Source organism: Pseudorasbora parva, chromosome 1 (genome assembly GCF_024679245.1).
Source record: "Pseudorasbora parva isolate DD20220531a chromosome 1, ASM2467924v1, whole genome shotgun sequence".
Lineage (NCBI taxonomy): Eukaryota > Metazoa > Chordata > Actinopteri > Cypriniformes > Gobionidae > Pseudorasbora > Pseudorasbora parva.
The window spans coordinates 52,331,806-52,353,341 of NC_090172.1; the positions used below are offsets into that span (position 1 = coordinate 52,331,806).

The window sequence follows — 21,536 nt, forward strand, 5'->3', positions numbered from 1 at the left end:
AGTGCCTTTTTTTCTTCTTTTTTTTGAGCAACCACAAAATTAATGTGGCCTTACCTTTCCTGGTGAAATGGGTTAGCCTACTAAATTCGTCCATTCCGGACCACTTTTTTTGTTTTGCCTAAAAGTTTGACATGACATAAAAAGTAGTCAATTCGTTTTAGATTTAAACATCACAAAAAGGCTTTATATAGCTTAAATACCGTTGTTATTATCACTTCGTTTTAGATTCAAACTTCAAAAATTAGAGTTTACGTCTTTAAGTCGTTGCTAAGTTAGGCTAAACGTCGAATGTCAAAAACGATTTCCCTGAAAAATGTATTGAGTAGGCTAGGCTACTGTTAATTGACTCGCACACTGTTAAAGGGAGGAACTCAACACGAATTTTAAAGTTGCTGTAGTAGCCTAGTGTGTGAGCTTTGAAGATTCTTTTTATGTTGAAGGGAGGCGGATTCACAGGATATTCAGTCCGTCATGCTCCAGCCCACCGGCACCGAACCAAAATATTCCAGCATTTCACATTTCTCGTAACATCCTCTCCGAAAGAAAGAGACACAGACACCAAAGCTCAGAGACACAGAGACCAAAGCTCAGAGAAAATAAGAAAATAGTCTTATTCTGAGACAAAGTAGTCTGAGACAGTATTTTTTTTTTTTTTTTTTTTTTTTTTTTTGCGTGCATCTTTGGTTACGGACATGTCGTTTATACTGAAGTATAAGGCGACCCAGCTGTTTTGCAGAGAGCGCTGGTGAGAAATCAGACGTCAGCATCATCCAGGTATGAACTCAGAAGTTTAAACACACGTGTACTGTGTGCCTTATATGGACAGTGGGACTCGGATCTTTTTCTCATGTGTTCATTCTTCTGTCTTATCACGTCTTCAGGATGTCTCTAATGTTTGGGAAAGCAAGAACTTGCAATATTGTCACAGTTCCTGAGCATGAGCCCTCGGAGTGTAACATAGTGATTTTGGGAGCTCTGGGATCTGGAAAGTCAGGTATGATTACCACACACTGGAGGAGAATAGTTAATATACACTGAAAGTGTTATGTCATTTTGTTTATGGTAGATTATTTTTATTTTTTTAAATAAGGTAGTGGCTTTCATTTCTAGGGAATATATATATATATATATATATATATATATATATATATATATATATATATATGAGCGTTTTACTGCTCTGATTTATTTTATTAATGGATGTTTTAAAAAAAATATTATATTTGTTTACCTAGATAAAATAAAGATATTTAGTTTAAAGACAAAATCTTAAACAGCAGACCATTTTCCAGCGTCATGTTGGGATGCTCAGTTATGTAATTGAAAATATTTCTGAACTTAAACTTACAGGAAGTTTGTCTGTTCCCCCGCAGCACTTACTGTGAAATTCCTCACGAAGCGCTTCATCAGTGAATATGACCCGAACCTCGGTGAGTTTCCCAGCGTTTACTGTTGTCACCAAGGATGTAACCAAATATTGAGGCGATCAAAGGTAAAGGTTTAAGAATCAGTCATTTGAAAAATAGTGAGTACAATAATGAGTGATTGAACATCTGGAGAGGACGTGTCCCTCTCTATGTCTATGATAGTTATGGTCTTGGTCTTAACACAAAACATATATGAAAGTGATTTACCCATCAAACAAACAGCAATAATTACTGGAGCATTATTGCTAACATTAGTTTCACTATAACCAATAGGAACCAATATGTGTGACTTTAAAAAATTAAAAGGGTTTTAGAGACATAAAAGTTATATGTAAAGCTCTATTCTCATTTTCATGTTTTTTCCTTGGAAGAAGATGAAAAGTCGAGGCTTATACTGACAGCTTTTATGTTACTAAATGACAAGTTTTAGTATTCCACATTTTAAGACTTGTAAGCTTTGCCAAAACCACTTTAAGACTTTAGTCTTTTACCAACACACAATTTAGTTTTTTTTCAAATTTCTATCACATTTTCATCTTGTTCAAATGTAATTCTTTTGTGAAATCATTAAATAATAAAATAGTTTATAAAACGCACATGGATGGCAGGAACATAAATGAACTAAAGAACTGGATGTGAAGTTACTGTCATGTAACCTGAGCTGGTGCAAAATGTTTAATGTTTTAGTGAATGCCAGCTCTTTAGGTTCAATTTTTTTCTCTTTTTTTAATGCTTATTTTACATATTATATTTTTAGAAGATACTTACTCTTCTGAAGAAGTTGTGGACCAGCAGCCTGTTCAAGTCAAAGTGATGGACACAGCTGATCAGGTAATGTCTCTTTTAAGAATATTCTGCTTTATATAGATTGACTCCTGATATTTGCATCAGATCTCTTCATAATGCTTCATGTTTTTCTTTCATGTAATGGAAGATTTTTGTATAAACTTGGCAACTTGAGAGTATGCAAACAAATCTATCTTTATTTAAATCAGGATGGACCAGTCAACTGTGAGCGCTATTTAGGCTGGGCCAATGCCTTCATCATTGTCTACAGCATTGACAACCGGAATAGCTTTGAGGCCTGCCAGCAGTACATAGAGACTGTGACCCTTTCCTCAAAAGGCCTGCAGCCAGAAGCTCCTGTCATTCTTCTAGGCAACAAAGTGGACATGGAGAGATACAGGTTAATAAAACATCCTTCCTGTTTGATTTCTTTCAAAAGTTTTATAACCTACAAGCTGTGTTACATATATCGCCCCCTTATTCTCTCATTCAATATTCCTCCACTTAAAGCTACACTATGTAAATTTTCCATCTGCTAGATGGCGCCTATTCAAAACAAAGGCGTAGTTTGATGATGCCAAGTTCACCTCACAGCCGGCGGAAAAGAATCAGGATAGGCAGAAATCATGTTGATGGATGCGGTTATTAACGTTACTGTAGTGTGAAGCAGAGCAGGACCGAGTGTTGTGGAGCTGAGCAAGGCCACTGGAGCGATTTTTACGCAACATGCCTCGCGAGCACGGGGACTTTTATTATAACAGGACACAGTCGCCGGCGCCTTTTCCGCTTTTCAGGCCATGAGTATGAGGTAACACAGCTCTATTTATCATATTAGATACATTAAGTGTGTTTAAAAGGATGTTATGACATTACTCTGTGCGTTCGCTCAGCGGCTGCTGTGACACTTGTTGCTCACTGCTAAGAGTAAAGCATTTCTGCAGAATAAAACCAGACACCGAGGGTAACGCAGATATGACTCAATTGACAGGCGACTCCCTCAGACGCCCCAGCTCCTTGGTTAAAATATAAATATTCTAACAATTTACAAATAGTTGGAAATATTTTGGATATTGTAAGAACCCAACTGAACAAAATATATAAAACTGGCATAGTGGTTTTTGGATATTTTACTGCAAAATCCTACATAGTGCACCTTTAAAGGAGTACATGAGTAATTGAATGGGGGGCCGCTTTTGTTTATGCTTGCTGTTTAATAATCATTTGAAACTTAGCATACTGGAATTATGTATAAACCTGTACTATACAATTTAAAAATTAATTCAAAAGGAATTTAAACCAGTATGATTTTATGCTGTATCCACAGCATAATGAGGAGATTCAGAAATTGATTTGGTGCACGACTCTCATAACACATTATGGGTGTTTTTCTAGCCGTTGAAGTTAAAGGCCTGTTCACACCAAGGCGGATAACTATAAAGATTTCGATTAGATTAGATACATTTATTTGTAAGGGGACAATGCAATTTCATTTAAAAAAAAACAACATCAGGAAAAAAGCCAGAAGTAGCCAAGAGGTTATTTTTAATCTGTAGTCCCCTAAGATATAGATAAAGATATAGTTCTAAAAATCTCAAAAAAATTCTCAATATTAAAGAATAGCATTTCTCACCCCAACTAAAACGATAATTATATATTTGGAATAATTTTCCATGCTCTGATTGGTCGGCTGAAGAAGTGTCTTGTGTATTATTGGTCAACCCTTTTGAACCGTTTTGTTTCGAAAATGTCTTTTTACCATACCCACATTTTCAGCACACAGTGCAACCCAGTCAGGCCTCGGCCCCTTTTTGCATACATGTCTTGGGTGGGTATAGTTTAAAGGGGGAACCTTTTGAAATGAACTGTACATTCCCAGAAGAAAACTCAAGACCACATTAGAGGCGTTTTAAGGAGTTCAGAAATAGTGCTTATGGATGTAAAAAATGACTCCCTTTGGAGTGACTTTATGCATTGTACTTTATAGACCTTTACATTTTGCAGACATTTTTTCATTCTCAAACAGCAACATTTACACACCAAAGGAAGTTGAAAATATAAATGGACCCCTTTAAGCACAAATCTTAAACAGTCAAATTTCCTGTGTCAGAGTGAGTGTTAGTCAAAACAGTAACCAAACATAGCAAAATAGTTCCTTTACATATTTGTATGAATGTCCTTTTGTTAGTTTAACTGGAAAAACAAATGACCTGTGACTAGCTAAATTACAGCAGTTATGCCCTGTACTACAGCAAGTTATTTAGATTTCAATATTTCATGATCCTAAAATGTTTAAGGAAGGATTGAATTGGTCCAGGAAATTACCATTTATTGCCTTTTTATTTTCCTTTCATTATGCAAACACAGTGCATAAAATGACCATATAACAGCTGGACTCAATCAAATCTATCTATTTATACAGATTTATGTGTGCCTGTTTGCCAGCCATGCTTTAAATAAAAGTTCTAACTGCTCATCCTCAGTTTGTTTTTTTTTTTTTTGCTGCTGTTCCATTCCTAGTACATTAGAGACTTTCTTTAACCCGTTATAGTACAATTTGACCTTAGGCTGCAGTTATCATATGGACGTTAGTGTCTTTTATTTATCTACACACTACCATCCAAAAGTTTGGGGTTGGTATAATTTATATATATATATATATATATATATATATATATATATATATATATATATATATATATATATATATATATATATATATATATATATATATATATATATATATATATATATATATACAGGTCCTTCTAAAAAAAATAGCATATTGTCATAAAGTTCATTATTTCCATAATGTAATGATAAAAATTCAACTTTCATATATTTTAGATTCTTTGCACTCCAACTGAAATATTTCAGGTCTTTTATTGTTTTAATACTGATGATTTTGGCATACAGCTCATGAAAACCCCAAATTCCTGTCTCAAAAAATTAGCATATCGTGAAAAGGTTCTCTAAACGAGCTATTAACCTAATCATCTGAATCAACTAATTAACTCTAAACACCTGCAAAAGATTCCTGAGGCTTTTAAAAACTCCCAGCCTGGTTCATTACTCAAAACCGCAATCATGGGTAAGACTGCCGACCTGACTGCTGTCCAGAAGTCCATCATTGACACCCTCAAGCGAGAGGGTAAGACACATAAAGTAATTTCTGAACAAATAGGCTGTTCCCAGAGTGCTGTATCAAGGCACCTCAGTGGGAAGTCTGTGGGAAGGAAAAAGTATGGCAAAAAAACACTGCACAACGAGAAGAGGTGACCGGACCCTGAGTAAGATTGTGGAGAAGGACCGATTCCAGACCTTGGGGGACCTGCGGAAGCAGTGGACTGAGTCTGGAGTAGAAACATCCAGAGCCACCGTGCACAGGTGTGTGCAGGAAATGGGCTACAGGTGCCGCATTCCCCAGGTCAAGCCACTTTGGGCTACAGAGAAGCAGCACTGGACTGTTGCTCACTGGTCCAAAGTACTTTTTTTGGATGAAAGCAAATTTTGCATGTCATTCGGAAATCAAGGTGCCAGAGTCTGGAGGAAGACTGGGGAGAAGGAAATGCCAAAAAGCCTGAAGTCCAGTGTCAAGTACCCACAGTCAGTGTTGGTCTGGGGTGCCATGTCAGCTGCTGGTGTTGGTCCACTGTGTTTTATCAAGGGCAGGGTCAATGCAGCTAGCTATCAGGAGATTTTGGAGCACTTCATGCTTCCATCTGCTGAAAAGCTTTCTGGAGATGTTGATTTGGTTTTTCAGCTCGACCTGGCACCTGCTCACAGTACCAAAACCACTGGTAAATGGTTTACTGACCATGGTATTACTGTGCTCAATTGGCCTGCCAACTCTCCTGACCTGAACCCCATAGAGAATCTGTGGGATATTGTAAAGAGAAAGTTGAGAGACGCAAGACCCAACACTGGATGAGCTTAAGGCCGCTATCGAAGCATCCTGGGCCTCCATAACACCTCAGCAGTGCCACAGGCTGATCGCCTCCATCGCCACGCCGCATTGAAGCGGTCATTTCTGCAAAGGGATTCCCGACCAAGTATTGAGTGCATAACTGAACATAATTATTTGAAGGTTTACTTTTTTTGTATTAAAAACACTTTTCTTTTATTGGTTGGATGAAATATGCAAATGTTTTGAGATTTTGGGTTTTCATGAGCTGTATGCCAAAATCATCAGTATTAAAACAATAAAAGACCTGAAATATTTCAGTTGGAGTGCAATAAATCTAAAATGCATGAAAGTTTAATTTTTATCATTACATTATGGAAAATAATGAACTTTATCACAATTTTATCGCAACGTTTTTGAGAAGGACCTGTATATATATAATATAATTGCAATAATATTTCTAAGTATTACTATTTTTGCCGTATTTTTTATCAAATAAATGGCTTAATGAATATATATATATATATATATATATATATATATATATATATATAATCTTTTGTTTATTAAGGCTGCATTTATTTGATAAAAAATATAGCAAAAATAGTAATATTTAGAAATATTATTGCAATTTAAAATGAATCTTTTCTACTTTTTTTCCCATTTATTTCTGTGATGTACAGCTGAATTTTCAGCATCATTACTCCAGTCTTCAGTGTACCATGATCCTTCAGAAATAATTTTCATATGCAGATTTGATGCTCAAAAAACAATTATTATAATTAATAACATTTATTATGCTGCATAATATTTTTGTGAAAACTGTGATACATTTTTTCGTGATTCTTTGGCGAACGAAACAACAGCATTTATTTAAAAAATCTAAATATTTTATAGCGTAATTTTTTTGATGCCGTTTTTCATCAATTTAAGTATTAATTTCTATCCAAAAAATAAATCCTGCTAAAAAATAAATCATAAGTCATACTCCACACTTTTAAAAATGTAGAAGTGTAAATTGAAGTAATCTATAAGCATTGTTCTTTTAAATGTATTTGTTATACTATTAGCCAATTTTATTGACTACACTCATTTTTATTATTTACATTAATTTAAATAAACAGAAAATCTTTAATACATTTCTTTCCATTGTTGCACATCGGCGTACCAGAATTTATTTTAGATTTTAGTGAGAGGTCTTTTTTACATAAGTAAAGTCAATCAAACATGCTTTCTTAATGCATGCATTTAAGGGTTAAACATTTGTGCAATAAGCTCTCTCTTTCTCTCTTTATCAGACAGGTGAGCAAAGCAGATGGTGCAGCCCTGGCCTTGCGATTCGGCTGCCTGTTCTTTGAAGTTTCCGCCTGCTTGGACTTTCTGTCCGTTCAGCACATATTTCACGAAGTCGTTCGGGAAGTGAGGCGAGAGACAGAGAGGAGTATCCGTCCGCTCTTCATCAGCGAAGACAAGTCTGCGATCAGCCTGTCCTCTGCCCCTCCCCTCACCGCCTGCTATAAGGAGCTGCCCACACCAGCCACCGCAAAGCTGGTTACGGTTAAGTCCTCGAGAGCCCAAAGCAAACGCAGAGCCCCCACGCTTACACTGCTCAAGGGCTTTAAGATCTTCTGATGTAATGCCGCCCTCTTCTGATACTTGAGAGGATCTACATGATGGAAGGCTTGTCTTGATGTTATATAACAGGACCTGAAGGAGAACCATGTCTCTAACATACTTGAGAATGCAGTAACGGTATGAGAATGGACGATGTACTAAATATAACAGAGCTCCAATTAATGTATTTGTTAGCATTTCTGATATTTCTGTTATAATTTAGATTTTTTTTTTTTGCACCAATAGTATACTTTATTGTGATAAAACCAATTTCACTTTCCAATTTCCGAGGATTCATGAGGACATTTGTGTGAATTTTTACACAGCAGAACATAAAACCTAATCATGCACAATATTCCAAAGAAAGTTTCAGCACAAAATAAACACATTCATCTGTGTTTGTTGTTGTTAAACTGTAAAAAAAAAAAAAAGATGCTAATATTAATTAAACACATTATAATGAGCAATTACCAAGTTTATTATATTGCGTCACAAGTGAGATAGAAGAGAATAACTTAAAATGCTTTGGCATGGCCAGCATAGAAAGAAAAAATATATATAAAGTTTACATTTTGTATGGTACAAAATAGTTTGTATGGTACACTATTTTGGTTTGGAAAAATTCTGATGCATTTTCACAAAAAAATATTATAACAAATAGTACAACTTGCCTTTTGAAATATACACTATAAAACTTGCATGTATGTGTATATATTCACACTGATTGGTTGACCCAAGGCTATAATAAGCATACACTCTAAATAATTATTTAAAAAATAAGTTACCTGGTTGCCTTAATTTTGAGTTCATTGAAATAAAAAAAATTGAGCTAATACACTGAAAATCTTTGAGAATAGACAAGGTTTATTCAAATATTTGGTAAGCATAATGCGTAATCGTGTGTTTAACGTGCCAAATTGTGCTATTTTCATGATTTATCAAATTTTTTATGTGGTTCAGAATAATATTATGAGCTTATATTTATTAAACTAATTTCCTTCATTGTATCAGCTCAAATTTCTTATTGCACTCAAAATTTTAAGGCAACCAGGTTACTTACTTTTTAAGTTAAACCAACAATATTTTTTTTACAGTGTATATTTTGGATCAAGAGTAATACGCAAACAGTACTACTATATTAAAAAGCAATAGCCTCAGATGAAGCTATTACTTTGTGGGAGTTTTGGGAAAGAGTCTCCACATTTGTGTTGTGGATGTCCTCTTCACCTTCCCCCTCCGATACCGGTTCAGGATACAAAGTAGACACATTTCCATCCTTCCAGGTTACCACAATTTCTCCAGGCTTCATTTCCTCTGAGGCTTTGGTGTTGGTTGAAGGCTCTTCCCAGTCTCCGTGGCTGTTGTGCGTTGAGATGTGTTCGGATGAGATGGAAAGGGCTTTTTCCTCTTTGACCTGTGAAACCTTATCAGTGACGATGACCTGCAGACCCTCCATTTCAGGGTCCACCTCTGTGACTTTTGTGGAAGCTTTGATCTTGGCTATTTGCTTCCTGTTCCTGTATGGGAGACATGGAAGTTATATTCCATTCCTCTTAATCTGTTTATACCAATACCTTTCTATACATTTTTTTTTAAATTATATATATGTATATATATATATATATATATATATATATATATATATATATATATATATATATATATATATATATATATATATATATATATATATATATATATATAGTAAAACAATTTTATATATACACACACACAAATACATAGCAGTTATTTGGTCATAATGTTTTGTCTGTACTAACCCATTGTGTTACTCGTGTATGTCACTAACCTATTAGCCATCATGCCCATGACCAACAGCACTGCGCCAATCAGAAGACCCAGAAAAGCAAATGCCAGCATGCCAAACTTCCATGATGTTGCTGTTAAAAAAGAAAAGCAGGGCATTTGGACAGTCTGTGAGTATTAATGTGATACGGCCATTTCCAGGTGTGCACTTAAAAGCCATTTCATGGATGGGGATATTAAATTCTGTTAACATGAGAAATAAAAATAACATTAAGTGCAAGCTTGGCACACTCACGGTCCTCTGTGCGGTAATACCACTGTAAAAACTTAATCTGTGCCTCTGTCATTCCCTGCGCAGGCGGCCCTTCGGCAAAGTCAAACTCATCGGCCTCTAAATCACTGTCTCTTCTGGATCCTGTGAGAATGAGTGAAGATATTATAGTCCATGAAGAGTTGAAGCAAAGAAGGTCAGTGGAGTTTCTTTTCATGTTTTAAAATGTGGCAGACATCGCTTTAACTCTCTCTTGTAATTGTGAAGTCAGACATTGTCATGATAATGAAGTACATTCACATAATTCACATTACTGTAATGCAAAAAATATTAAATAATACAATTGCATTTTCTATTGCTTGAAATCTAAAATCTATCTATCTATCTATCTGTCTGTCTGTCTGTCTGTCTGTCTATATATATATATATATATATATATATATATATATATATATATATATATATATATACTGGTGTATATACGATTTTGTAATTATATATTATATATACTCAGTAGATTAGTGATCTTTAAAAGTTTTAAATAAAGTAATAATTTTATTCAGCAAGGATATATTAATCAAAAGTGACAGTAAAGACATTAGAAAATATGTTCCTTTGAATCTTCTATTCATTAAAGAATACTGAAAAATATATAATGGTTTCCACCAAAATATTAAGCAGCATAACTTCAAAACAGCAGCATAACTGTTTAAAAATGTATAATAAATACAATATTAAAACATTAAAATAGAAAACTGTTATTCAATAAGACTGTTTCAATTGTATTTTTGATCAAATAAATGCATATTTGGGAATGTACTTAACAATACAATGAACGTGACAATGTAAACACATAATTCAAGAATGATGAAATTATTCCGATGTTTTTTCGGCTTCTACTCACTCAGTTTGTTCTGGCAGATATCAGAATCCGCATCCAGAGATTTCCAGATGTTGTGTTCACCCCTGTTGAGTCTGAGTTTTCCTCTCTCTGAACTCAACGCCAGGGTGTTTTTTAGGCTGATGAGCTGTTGAGCTTTGCACTGCCATTTGATATGTTCACCAGAATCACAACTGACAGTGTGGACTGGGTCGCTGTGGGTGGAGGAGAGACACCTCAGGGTGCCTGTGTTTACTAGGAACCAGTGATCGGTCCACATCCACTGCTGCAGGACCGAGTCCAGACTGCATGTCTTTAACTCAACTCCTCCTTCAGTCGAGTCCTCTAGACACAGATCTTCCTTAATGTTGTGGATCGTGAAGCTGAATGTGCCTTGAAAGAAAATTGACTTATTACTTGACTAATAATACTTTTATATCTGGAAAAATATTTTTATATCTGGAAAAAAAGAAAATGCAAGAATTTTGTCTTGCACATGATAGAAAACTATAATTTTACCAATACTAAAACAAAACATTCAGGCTTCCCCCCCCCCCCCAACTATTAGCTTTATATTGTGCAATGATCTCAGTTTTTCAGTTTTTACAGTTTTTCTCAGTCGCTTTGGTACATTTCTCGAATCAAACTCACAATTTGCAAAACAGTAAGTGCATTTCTCAAAACAATTTGTACAAATAGCAAAACACCATGGATAACCTGCAAAAGCCACTCTCTTACTCAAAATCCTTAGTTCAACTCTCAAAAGTAAATATCTGTGTCAATAAACATGTCAGTGCCATCAGAATGACAAGTCCTTGTGTCATTGTGTACGGATAAGACAGTCAAATTGTTTAGTCGTTGTCAATATAATATTTACTCTGGAGGGATGTTCTGATGGAAACTACGGATAAAGTTTTGATGACAATTATTGTCAATTGTAAGTTCCATCTTAGTGTATGTGTGAGTGTAATTGCGAAAGAATGGAAAAGATTTAAATTTACACTCTTATTGTTTGTACTGTATTTTATTGACAGAACGTGTCATTGAGATACAGAAATGAAAAGATAGCACTGGATAGCACACACACACACAAAAGTTGTTGAACTTACTTAAAACTATTTAGTAATCTGAACTGTTTGCATGCTATGCCTTTGTTACTTAGAAAACCCAAGTAAACATTGCTTAACTGGTTGAGTACCATTTTGCCAAAGAAAAAAACAGAAAAAGAAAAAAAAAAAACAGGAGGGCGGGCAAAAGGTTGAGGCGGGTCAATTCTAAATAGACTTCTCTCATTTCCTCCACTTCTGCAGTCATCGTTCTTCTTAGTTGCTTTCACTCATTTTCCAGTCATCTTGAATGTTATTGAAAATACAACTAAATACTTTGGGAGAGCGTCACATAAGCTGACTTCATAAATTTATGTTGATTTCCTAAAATTTCTCACCATTATGGTGATCAGTGTTTCCTTTGGTTGGCCACTTGGAACTTAATTTATATTACTATAAATCTCTTCCTATTAATGTAGCAATGCAACATGAAATCACAGTTATCTGATTTCAAAGGAAGGGAAGTTATATATATATATATATATATATATATATATATACATACACACACACACACATACACGTATATAAATACATCTACATATATATATATAACTGTAATGCCATTTAAAGATCTTTTAACATTTTATTGCAAACACTTATAACACACTTTTAGTTGTTTTAATATAATGCCTCTACATTTGTGACAATATCCAACAATTCACCATGCTTGAGTCACACAGACTTCAATGTTCAGCATGCAAATCACAACCATGGTAACATTTTTTATTTTATTTTACACTTAATAAGATCATTACAAGTTCATTTGCTGTCATTATTGGGGTTATACTGACAAAAGATAGCAAATAAAATGTAAAAATAAAGCCAAAAATAATAAAACGGAGTTACGATTGCCCTGTGATTATTTATTCGTGCTGCAATTCTTGGAGTACACTTCCTCAGCTCACAGATAGAATTATGTCCACACAACTTGAATGGTTTAAGTAAGACAAAGTTTCAAAAACTAATGTTGGACATTTGATGGAGTATTTCTGTGTCAAAAAATCTCTTTCCGGTTTCTCACAAGTTTCGGAGAGTTTTTTTCGAGTATGGCTCGGCGTCGATAGAGCGGAAGGTCCTTGTATGGGCCATACGGGCTCCTCTCCCGGAAGGGTGCGCGCGTGACTAGAGCGAGAGAGGAAATGCACGCCCATAAGCACTCGCTCAGCTGCAGATCCAGTCGTCCGTTAACACTTATGACGTGCCGCGCTCCACTTTATTCCTATGGGTGACGTCGAGCGACTTCAACGCTTCAGCACAGCATTCCGGGAAGGCACCGCTGCATTTGAACCCATTTGAACACAGAAATGACGGGAAGCTTCACAACATCGCGGATTTCCACGGTCACTGCTGTCACAGGACTTCACCAAATCATACGGAAGTGTGTTTTTGACGGAGCGGTCCCAGCGATAAAGGTTTGGTCCTGCTTTGGAAGCAGCCGGTGAGTAAAACTGCTTCAAATGTCTCTGCTATTGGCTCGTCGCGTGAGTAAACATCAGTAAACGACACGATCGCGTGCTTTGTCATTCAAATGCGCTAACGTTACTCCATTGTTGTTCTATGTATAACGTTACACTAGTCTGATGTGCAAAACCGGTTTGCTTGCTACTGCTAAGGTTTAGTCGCAATAGTCCATAAACCGAATCATGTCCTCATAAACTGCGAGTAAACACACACAAATGTTGACAGGCCACTAAATACAGTACATACCACAGAGACGGACGTCCTGCTGTTGCTGTTTCTCCTGTTCAATTTATTTCAGCCTCCGAATGATTCTGGATCACGTATTAGCTGAATCTGATCGCTTTGTGTGTGCTCGTCATTCTTTAGCTCCGCCCACACGATACGCCTCCAGGCGCTCGTTTTTTTCCGGAAAGACTCGGTACAGCCTATATTTCTTTTATAAATATAATAAAACTAAAGACTTTTCGGAGATATGAAGGATGCAATACTACTCCATAGGTACTCAAGATTGACATGAGATTGACTGAAACTGAGTGTTTCACCCCCCCCCTCCCCCTCCCCCTTAAGTTCAGCTTACTTGAGAATTTTAAGGCAATCAGTTTCCTAATATTTTACTAGTAATGTGAGCACTAATAACAAGTTAACACAACTAATAATTTTGAGTTAAGTATACTTCATTAACAAGTTTTCTGTACAAATTTTGTTAAGCTTTGCCAACTAAAAAATATTTTGCTACTTTACTTGAAAATTTTAAGGCAATCGGTTTCCTCACTTTTTCTAAGTGAAGTCAACTTTACATTTTACTTGGCAAATTCTGGCCTTGCTGCCCTGCTCACTTGCTTAATGCACTGATTAACATGAACTATGTAGATTTTTTATTTTTTACATTTGTTAATGTTAAAAAATTTAGTTCACAGTGCATTTACTAATGAGATACAACTGTTGAATTAAAACAATGTATTAGTAAATGTTGAGATTAACATAAACTAAAATTAATAAATGCTGTAGAAATATTGTTTATTGGTTCATTAAAATTAAAATAATTTTAACAAATGAAACTTTATTGTAAAGTTTTACCAATATATTTGATTTAATTTCTTTGATTTGAGAGTGGGTTGCGTTGAAGAGAACGTTGAAATCACCAATAGTCTCTCGGATTAGGTTTGTAATGTTTTTGGGAGACGCAGCGCTGGACATGTTTCTGACAGGATTTGTAATATTCACCCAGCTGATTTTCTGAGGTTAAGAGTATACTATACCAGGCCATGTGAGTGATAATGCTATCCACAGCAGCAGCATCGCTCCTGTAATACTGAGTCTGCTTAAACACAAGACACAATGCAGAGGTCCAGAACATGTGTTAATAGTCCCAAACATATTCAAAAACAACATAAGGTTTCTTTAACCTTATGTTTTCATTTCTCAGAATTCCTCCCCCACCTAATATCTAAACGCCAGCTTGACTAAAGTGTAATATTTTAAACTTTCCTAATGAGAGAATGAGATACCATCCCTTGAGAAAAACCAGATGTCGAACCCCACCTCAATGTTGAAATATTTCCTTCCAGCTATTTATTCTTTTATTTATCGCTGTAAAACCCTTAAATCATGCACATGTTCATTCCAGTCATTTTTGTTTTACCGCCTTAAGATAGATATGTTTGTAATTATGCCTTTAATTTTTTTTTTATATTTGTGTGTCTTATGCATTGTAGTTGTATACATTTTGTTTACATATAAATTAATTAAAAGTCATAACAATGTGAAATATGTACAATATTAACCTGTTATCTGTCATCCCCTTTTTTGAGCATAGATATGAACATATGGATTTAATTCATGAATGCTTTGTAATACAGACCGTGGTCTCTCTTTTAAGAAGACACTTTATAAATCAGATTATTGCAAAAAAAAAAAAAAATGGAATAAATGAAATGCTACATTGAATAAATGAAAACATTTTATGCTTAATTTATATTTTACAAAATAATTTGGCCTCTAAAATTGAGACAAAGTTATATGTCTAAATAAGTAAAATTTGAAGTTATCACAAAAATCAAGACCGCTAAAATGTCAAATGTCAGTTTTTAAAACGGTTTTAATAGGATGAATGTTAAGTTTGATTGCTTTCGTATTATAACTATTTAAGATGTTTACTAAATGTTATAGGACAGTTAACAGGCTATTTTGAGCATTGTTTTTACAAAAATGATGAGATGCATTAAAATAGTGATTATTATCAGCAATTCTAAGACAAGAATAACCCAATGGCATACTTCACAGAATGATCTTTGCTTCTTATAGGGAACATGTATAAATTCAACTCACCTGAAGTGCACAGCTTCAGAGGCGCGGGACAGAACAGAAAGAATGACTACACATGTACACAACGCTTTACCACGGCAGAGAGTTTCCAAAGTTCAAATGGGAGGAGATTCACTCATGTAATTCCTTTCCACTTTATAGGGCAGTTTGATTGCCTTATAAACTCAGAGGGAAATGTTTCAGGTGATGATGAGGGAGTTAGTTAGCAGCTCAAATTCTTTTCATATGGGTGAAGCTGAAGTTATTGTGTGTGTGTGTATATATATATATATATATATATATATATATATATATATATATATATATATATATATATATATATATATTAGTCTATAATTTCTTTTGTACAAATGAACTTGGGCTGAAATAGGACATGTTTATGTACGTCCAGGAAATACAGTATTCTAAAGAATTAGGCTGTCTTGAGATAAATACAGGCAATAAATGAATAAGTAAAAGTAAAAGTCATTCTAGACATGCACTGTTTATGATTGGTTATGTTCTGTAAGGCCGTTTTCCACTCAGTGTTTGTATAGCCTTGCTCCAACCTTGCCATGTTAATGTATCAGAATGCAGATGAGAGGGACACAGTCTTTGACTCGTCGGTCAAGTACCTGTCACATGTGTATATGTTTGCTTGTGCAGACAGAGAGGTGGGTTTTATTTCTTTACAGCAAGTGTTTGGAGCCGCTCAGGGTGAATGAACTAGGTGTCACTTTCATTGCTGCAGAGGTGAAGTGATAAACACCATTCTTTACAGCAGTATCGTTTATACTTAGAATTTTTTTTTAGGTCCAAAAAAATCATGATAGATTGCTAATCTATATAATTTGTATCCAATCCTAAAGAGATCATCCAAATGATCCTGTGAAGAAGAAAAAAAAAGTTGTCTTCTATTTATCCAGTGGGATTTTCAAAGAATCAAGTTTGACCTCTTATCAAATATTTGGTAATTTATGATTCTTTGACGAATTCAAGATTCATAGAATTTTACACTAGGGCCTTTGACCTTTTGTTATCACATGCTTTTGTCTATTATCAACAATAGATTTATTATATTGTAAAATTAAAAGATTATATTTATTTACTAAGGGGACAATAGATGATCCCTTCAACACCCCATGAGCATTACAATTCTGTTAAAACACACACACACACAATTGAATGCAATCAAATCAAGAATCTGTGATGTTAATTCTCTTTCAACTTTATTTAACTGACAAAATAATATAATAATAATACATTTTATTTATAATGCACTTTTCTTAAACCCAAAGCGCTACAGTAAAACAACAATAATACAACAATAAATAAAATACAAAGACAATAAAACAACAATAGCAGTACAACAAATGATTATGGTAAATGGACTGCATTTATATAGCGCTTTTAACAGACCCTATATAGTCATCCAAAGCACTTTACATTTTGCCTCACATTCACCCATTCATACACCGATGGCAATGTCAGCCATAAGGCACCATCCAGCTGGTTGGGAGCAGCTGGGGTTAGGTGTCTTGCTCATGGACACTTCGACATTGGTCAGGTGGAACAGGGGATTGAACCACCCACCTTTCGGTTTGTAGACAACCTACATGAACCACTGAGCCATCGCCGCCCCCATAAAAATCAGTCTTAAACAAATGTGTTTTAATCAACTTCAACCCAACGTTCGTGCATTTCTGATGGGCAGAGAAAGCACATTCCATTGCTTGGGTTCTTTGTATGAAAAGGCTCTTTCCCCCATGGTCTTAAGCTTACATGAAGGCTGGTGAAGTGAGAGAGAGTTAGCAGAGCGAAGAGAGTGTGATGGAGTATAAGGACTGTTGAGGTCACTCATAGATACTCAGCTGCAGTCCCATGAATGCCTTGTATGCTAAAATAAGAATTTTAAAAACAATTCTCACATTTTTGGGAAGCCAGTGCAATTTTGAAAGAACCGGTGTAATGTGTTCACGTACAGGAGAAGTACGAGTGAGCACACGAGCGGCGGAATTTTGAATATACTGAAGCTTGCTCAACAATTTAGCTGGAAGTCCAGAGAACAAGGCATTGCAGTAATCTAACCTAGTTGCAATGAAGGCATGTATTAGCCTTTCTGTATCTGCAAAAGAGAGAAAAGGTCTTAATCGAGCTATGTTTCTCAAATGGAAAAATGCCGTTTTAGAGATGTGTTTTATGTGTGCTTCAGATGTTCATTGTGGATCAAAATTGATTGGGGAATTTGAAGGCTCTTAACAAAAGTACAAAGAAAAGATTTCCAATGTTTTCACTGAACAACTTACATTTGATCATTTAGAAGGCACTTTTATCCAAAGCGCCTTACAAATGAAGAGAACAATAGAAGCAATCAGAGGGGGAGGAAAGAGAAGAGAAGAGAAGAGAAGAGAAGAGAAGAGAAGAGAAGAGAAGAGAAGAGAAGAGAAGAGAAGAGAAGAGAAGAGAAGAGAAGAGAAGAGAAGAGAAGAGAAGAGAAGAGAAGAGAAGAGAAGAGAAGAGAAGAGAAGAGAAGAGAAGAGAAGGTTTTGAAAAGTGTGCGAGAGAGAATTGTTCATTTTGTTGTGGTCGTACACTATATTGCTGAAAGTATTGGGACACCCCTCCAAATCATTGAATTCAGGTGTTCCAATCACTTCCATGGCCACAGGTATTTAAAATAAAACAACAATCAAAAAAACATTGTTAAAAAAAAATTGGGTCGCTCTCAGGAGCTCAGTGAATTCAAGCATGGTACCGTGATAGGTTGCCACCTGTGCAATAAGTCAATTAGTGGACATTTCCTCACTACTAAATATTCCATGTTCAACTGTCAGTGGTATTTTAACAAAGTGGAAAAAAGCTACTCATCTATGAAGTGGTAGGCCACGTAAAACCCCAGAGTGGGGTCAGCGCATGCTAAGGTGCACACATACGCAGAAGTCGCCAACTATCTGCAGAGTCAACAGCTACAGACCTCCAAACTTTACGTGGCCTTCAGATTAGCTCAAGAACAGTGCGTAAAGAGCTTTATGGAATGGGTTTCCATGGTCGAGCAGCTGAATCCAAGACTTATAATGCCAAGTGAAATTAAAAGTGTTGGATGTAGTGGTGTAAAGTAGGGATGTCCCGATCAGGTTTTTTTGCCCTCGAGTCCGAGTCCGAGTCATTTGATTTTGAGTATCTGCCGATACCGAGTCCCGATCCGATACTTCTATAATACATTAAAAAAAGAATAAAGAAGAGCGAGAAAAAAATAAACCAGGATGTTCCTTATTTTTTATTTTATTCACCTTATTTTAACACTCAACAACTCTAACAAACAGAGCACTTCTGTGAGGTAGCTTGAACAATCAAGAAAGAAATAACATAAATTCTTCACTTTTGGATTTTAGTGCAACAGTAAACATAAAAAAAGTCCGGGACCGGAGTTGCAGATACAGAACAATTAATTATGTTGGTGTGAAATAAACAGTTATGGAAATTAAATTAAATAATCTGCTCCCAAAAAAATCCCGAAAAAAAGTCTGTTAGTGCAAGACGTCGATCTAAGCTCTCAATCATGACATCACAGCCGTTTTATAGCATCAAATAACTAACTAAAACTAAACTTATTTAAAAAACGAACACTTGACATGAAATCATCGTGACGATAACTGCCTACAATGACAAACTAACTTTGGGGAAAAAATATTTGAAGTGTAATATGCTTGAAGTCTAATTAACAATGCTTTTCAGGTTTTTATAGGTCTAGCATTAGTTTTTAGGTAGAGAAATTGAATAAAGTAGGCTAATCAAATGTAAAATGCATATTTAACTGTTTAAATTAAAGACTAATCCTTACAAAAATCAAGAGCAGTGAGTGATTCCTTTTTTTTTTTTTTTTACCTTAAACAGGGTAAAGGCTACTGCCCCTTTAAGACATGGAAGGCTCTGCGTCGTCTTTCTCGACTGCATAAAGTCCTCTTAAGGCATATTCAGACTATGTCTGCTTGGATACTCATCAAGATGGACATGTTGACATACTTCTTGTGTGAGTTGGTCCGTTTAACCATAAGACTTAAACGAGAACTCAATATTTGCGCGCTGTGAGACGAGTGCGCGCTTTCGGATGATGCACAGAGACAGATTAGCGCGCGCGTTCTCATTCGCGTCTTCTGGCGAATATACCCGGGTGATGACTGTGGAAATGACTGCTCATATTCAAACATACGGCAGCACTCGCATGAATTGAACAAAGTTTACACAGATAGAACGTTTTGCCCACGTTTTTCTTTTATTAGCGCTGTTGTAATGTATCACTGAGGAGCCAGCACGTGTATCCATCTATAGAAACATAGCCGCCTACATAAAGCATTATTTTCAAGTTACAACCTATATTATTGCGTCATCAGATGTGAGATGAACCTCGGTGCAAGTGCTCACTTTGTCTCTCACCCCAGAATATACATATATATCCGAGTCCTGATCGGGATGTAACGTCCGATTCCGATCGAGTCTGAAATCACGTGATCGGCCCGATTTCCGATCACGTGATCGGATCGGGACATCCCTAGTGTAAAGCACGCCACTGCTGAACTCTAAAGCAGTGGAGACGTGTTCTCTGTGGCTTCTCTGTCTAGCAATCTGATGGACGAGTCTGGGTTTGGCGGTTGCCAGGAGAGTGGTACTTGTCTGACTGCATTATGCTGAGTGTAAAGTTTGGTGGAGGGGAGATTATGGTGTGGGGTATGTTTTTCAGGGGTTGTGCTTGGCCCCTTAGTTCCATTGAAAGGAATGTTTAATGATTCAGCATACCAAGATATTTTGGACAATTTCATGCTCTCAAGGAAGCATGAGGAGAGACTGATACAAACTTAAGTCAGTAGTTGTTTTTTATTTTTTTATTTGTGCTACTTCCGCTCTGCAGCCCTGAGTCTAGAGTGATATTCATCAGACAGCCAGGGGGCAGAGGGGGTGGTTCATGCTGTTCTGGATGAAAAGGGGCAAATGTTGTCTAAGCAAGATGTTAGAGTGGAGCAAAGAATATCAGTAGCATTGTTAGTGCCCCGTGCTGAAAACTGAGCGGGTGCAAGAAGTGAGGATGAAACCATAGAGCATAAGCGAGAGAGTGAGTGTAGGTTACACCGAAAGGTGATTGTATTCTGTAAATATAAGCAAATGTTGATTTTGATGGCTGCATCACACTTAAACGTTGGGGCCGAGGTAAAATTAATGTGAAAATCGTACAGTTAAACTCTTTTAAAAACACAAAAAGTTGAATTGGTAAAGGATGAGGGTATCATGATTGAGTGTAAAAAAAAAAAATCTCAGTGTTTGCAAGCAAAGATAGTTCATGGCTCATCACTTTGTGCCAAATATCATGAGAGAATTGTTCAAAAATCACATTTCTCAATGTAAGATTGCAAAATGTTTAGGTCTTTCATATCCACCATGCATAATATTGTGAAATGATTCAGGGAATCCAGAGAAATCCCAGTCTGTGTAGGGCAAGGTAGGAAACCTGTGTAGAATGTGAGTGACCTATGAGCTCTCAGACGGCATTGCATGAGAAACCGTCATACTCTGTTAAATACAGTCACATGGGCTTGGGTGTTCTCTGGAAAACCGTTGTCACTTAACACAGTCTGACGCTGCATAAAGAAATGCAACTTGAATCTCTGTTACGCAAGAGAAATCTATACAATGCAGAGATGCCGGCGAGTTCTCTTCTCAGATGATCCAACACAGTGGAAATGTGTGCTGTTGTCAGAGGAGTTCATGTTTAATCTTGTTTTTGGGGGGAAAAACTGGTGAAGGTGCTACTGATGTGGTGCCACTAATATATTGGGATTGTACAGAGACATTTAATGGTATCAAGATGACATCTTTCCTGGGAAGCCAGACAATGCCAGGCCTCATTCAGCAACAGAGTGGATTCTAAACTAAACCATAGATTGGATGTGCTTGACTGCCTGCAGTCCAGATCTGCCTCTTATTGAAAATATACAGCCCACCACCTCAGGAGAATCTGAAAACAATG

The 21,536-nt window shown here is 36.0% G+C and overlaps 2 protein-coding genes across 2 annotated transcripts; one reads left to right on the plus strand and one right to left on the minus strand.

Annotated features, from left to right (window-relative positions):
- The first annotated feature begins 152 nt into the window (after positions 1–152).
- Positions 153–8,038, plus strand: rasl12 (RAS-like, family 12). The gene is made up of 6 exons (XM_067445166.1): positions 153–774; positions 882–994; positions 1,374–1,430; positions 2,185–2,258; positions 2,423–2,613; positions 7,413–8,038. The coding sequence occupies exons 2-6, from the start codon at positions 883–885 to the stop codon at positions 7,744–7,746; spliced, it is 768 nt and encodes a 255-aa protein (XP_067301267.1). The 5' UTR covers positions 153–774; position 882; the 3' UTR covers positions 7,747–8,038.
- Positions 8,039–8,182: 144 nt separating this feature from the next.
- Positions 8,183–15,639, minus strand: si:cabz01068815.1 (solute carrier family 51 subunit beta). Its single transcript, XM_067445165.1, has 6 exons — positions 15,542–15,639; positions 14,473–14,531; positions 10,668–11,036; positions 9,788–9,907; positions 9,536–9,626; positions 8,183–9,245 (listed from the first exon to the last, which is right to left on the minus strand). The coding sequence occupies exons 2-6, from the start codon at positions 14,510–14,512 to the stop codon at positions 8,867–8,869; spliced, it is 999 nt and encodes a 332-aa protein (XP_067301266.1). The 5' UTR covers positions 14,513–14,531; positions 15,542–15,639; the 3' UTR covers positions 8,183–8,866.
- Positions 15,640–21,536: the final 5,897 nt, after the last annotated feature.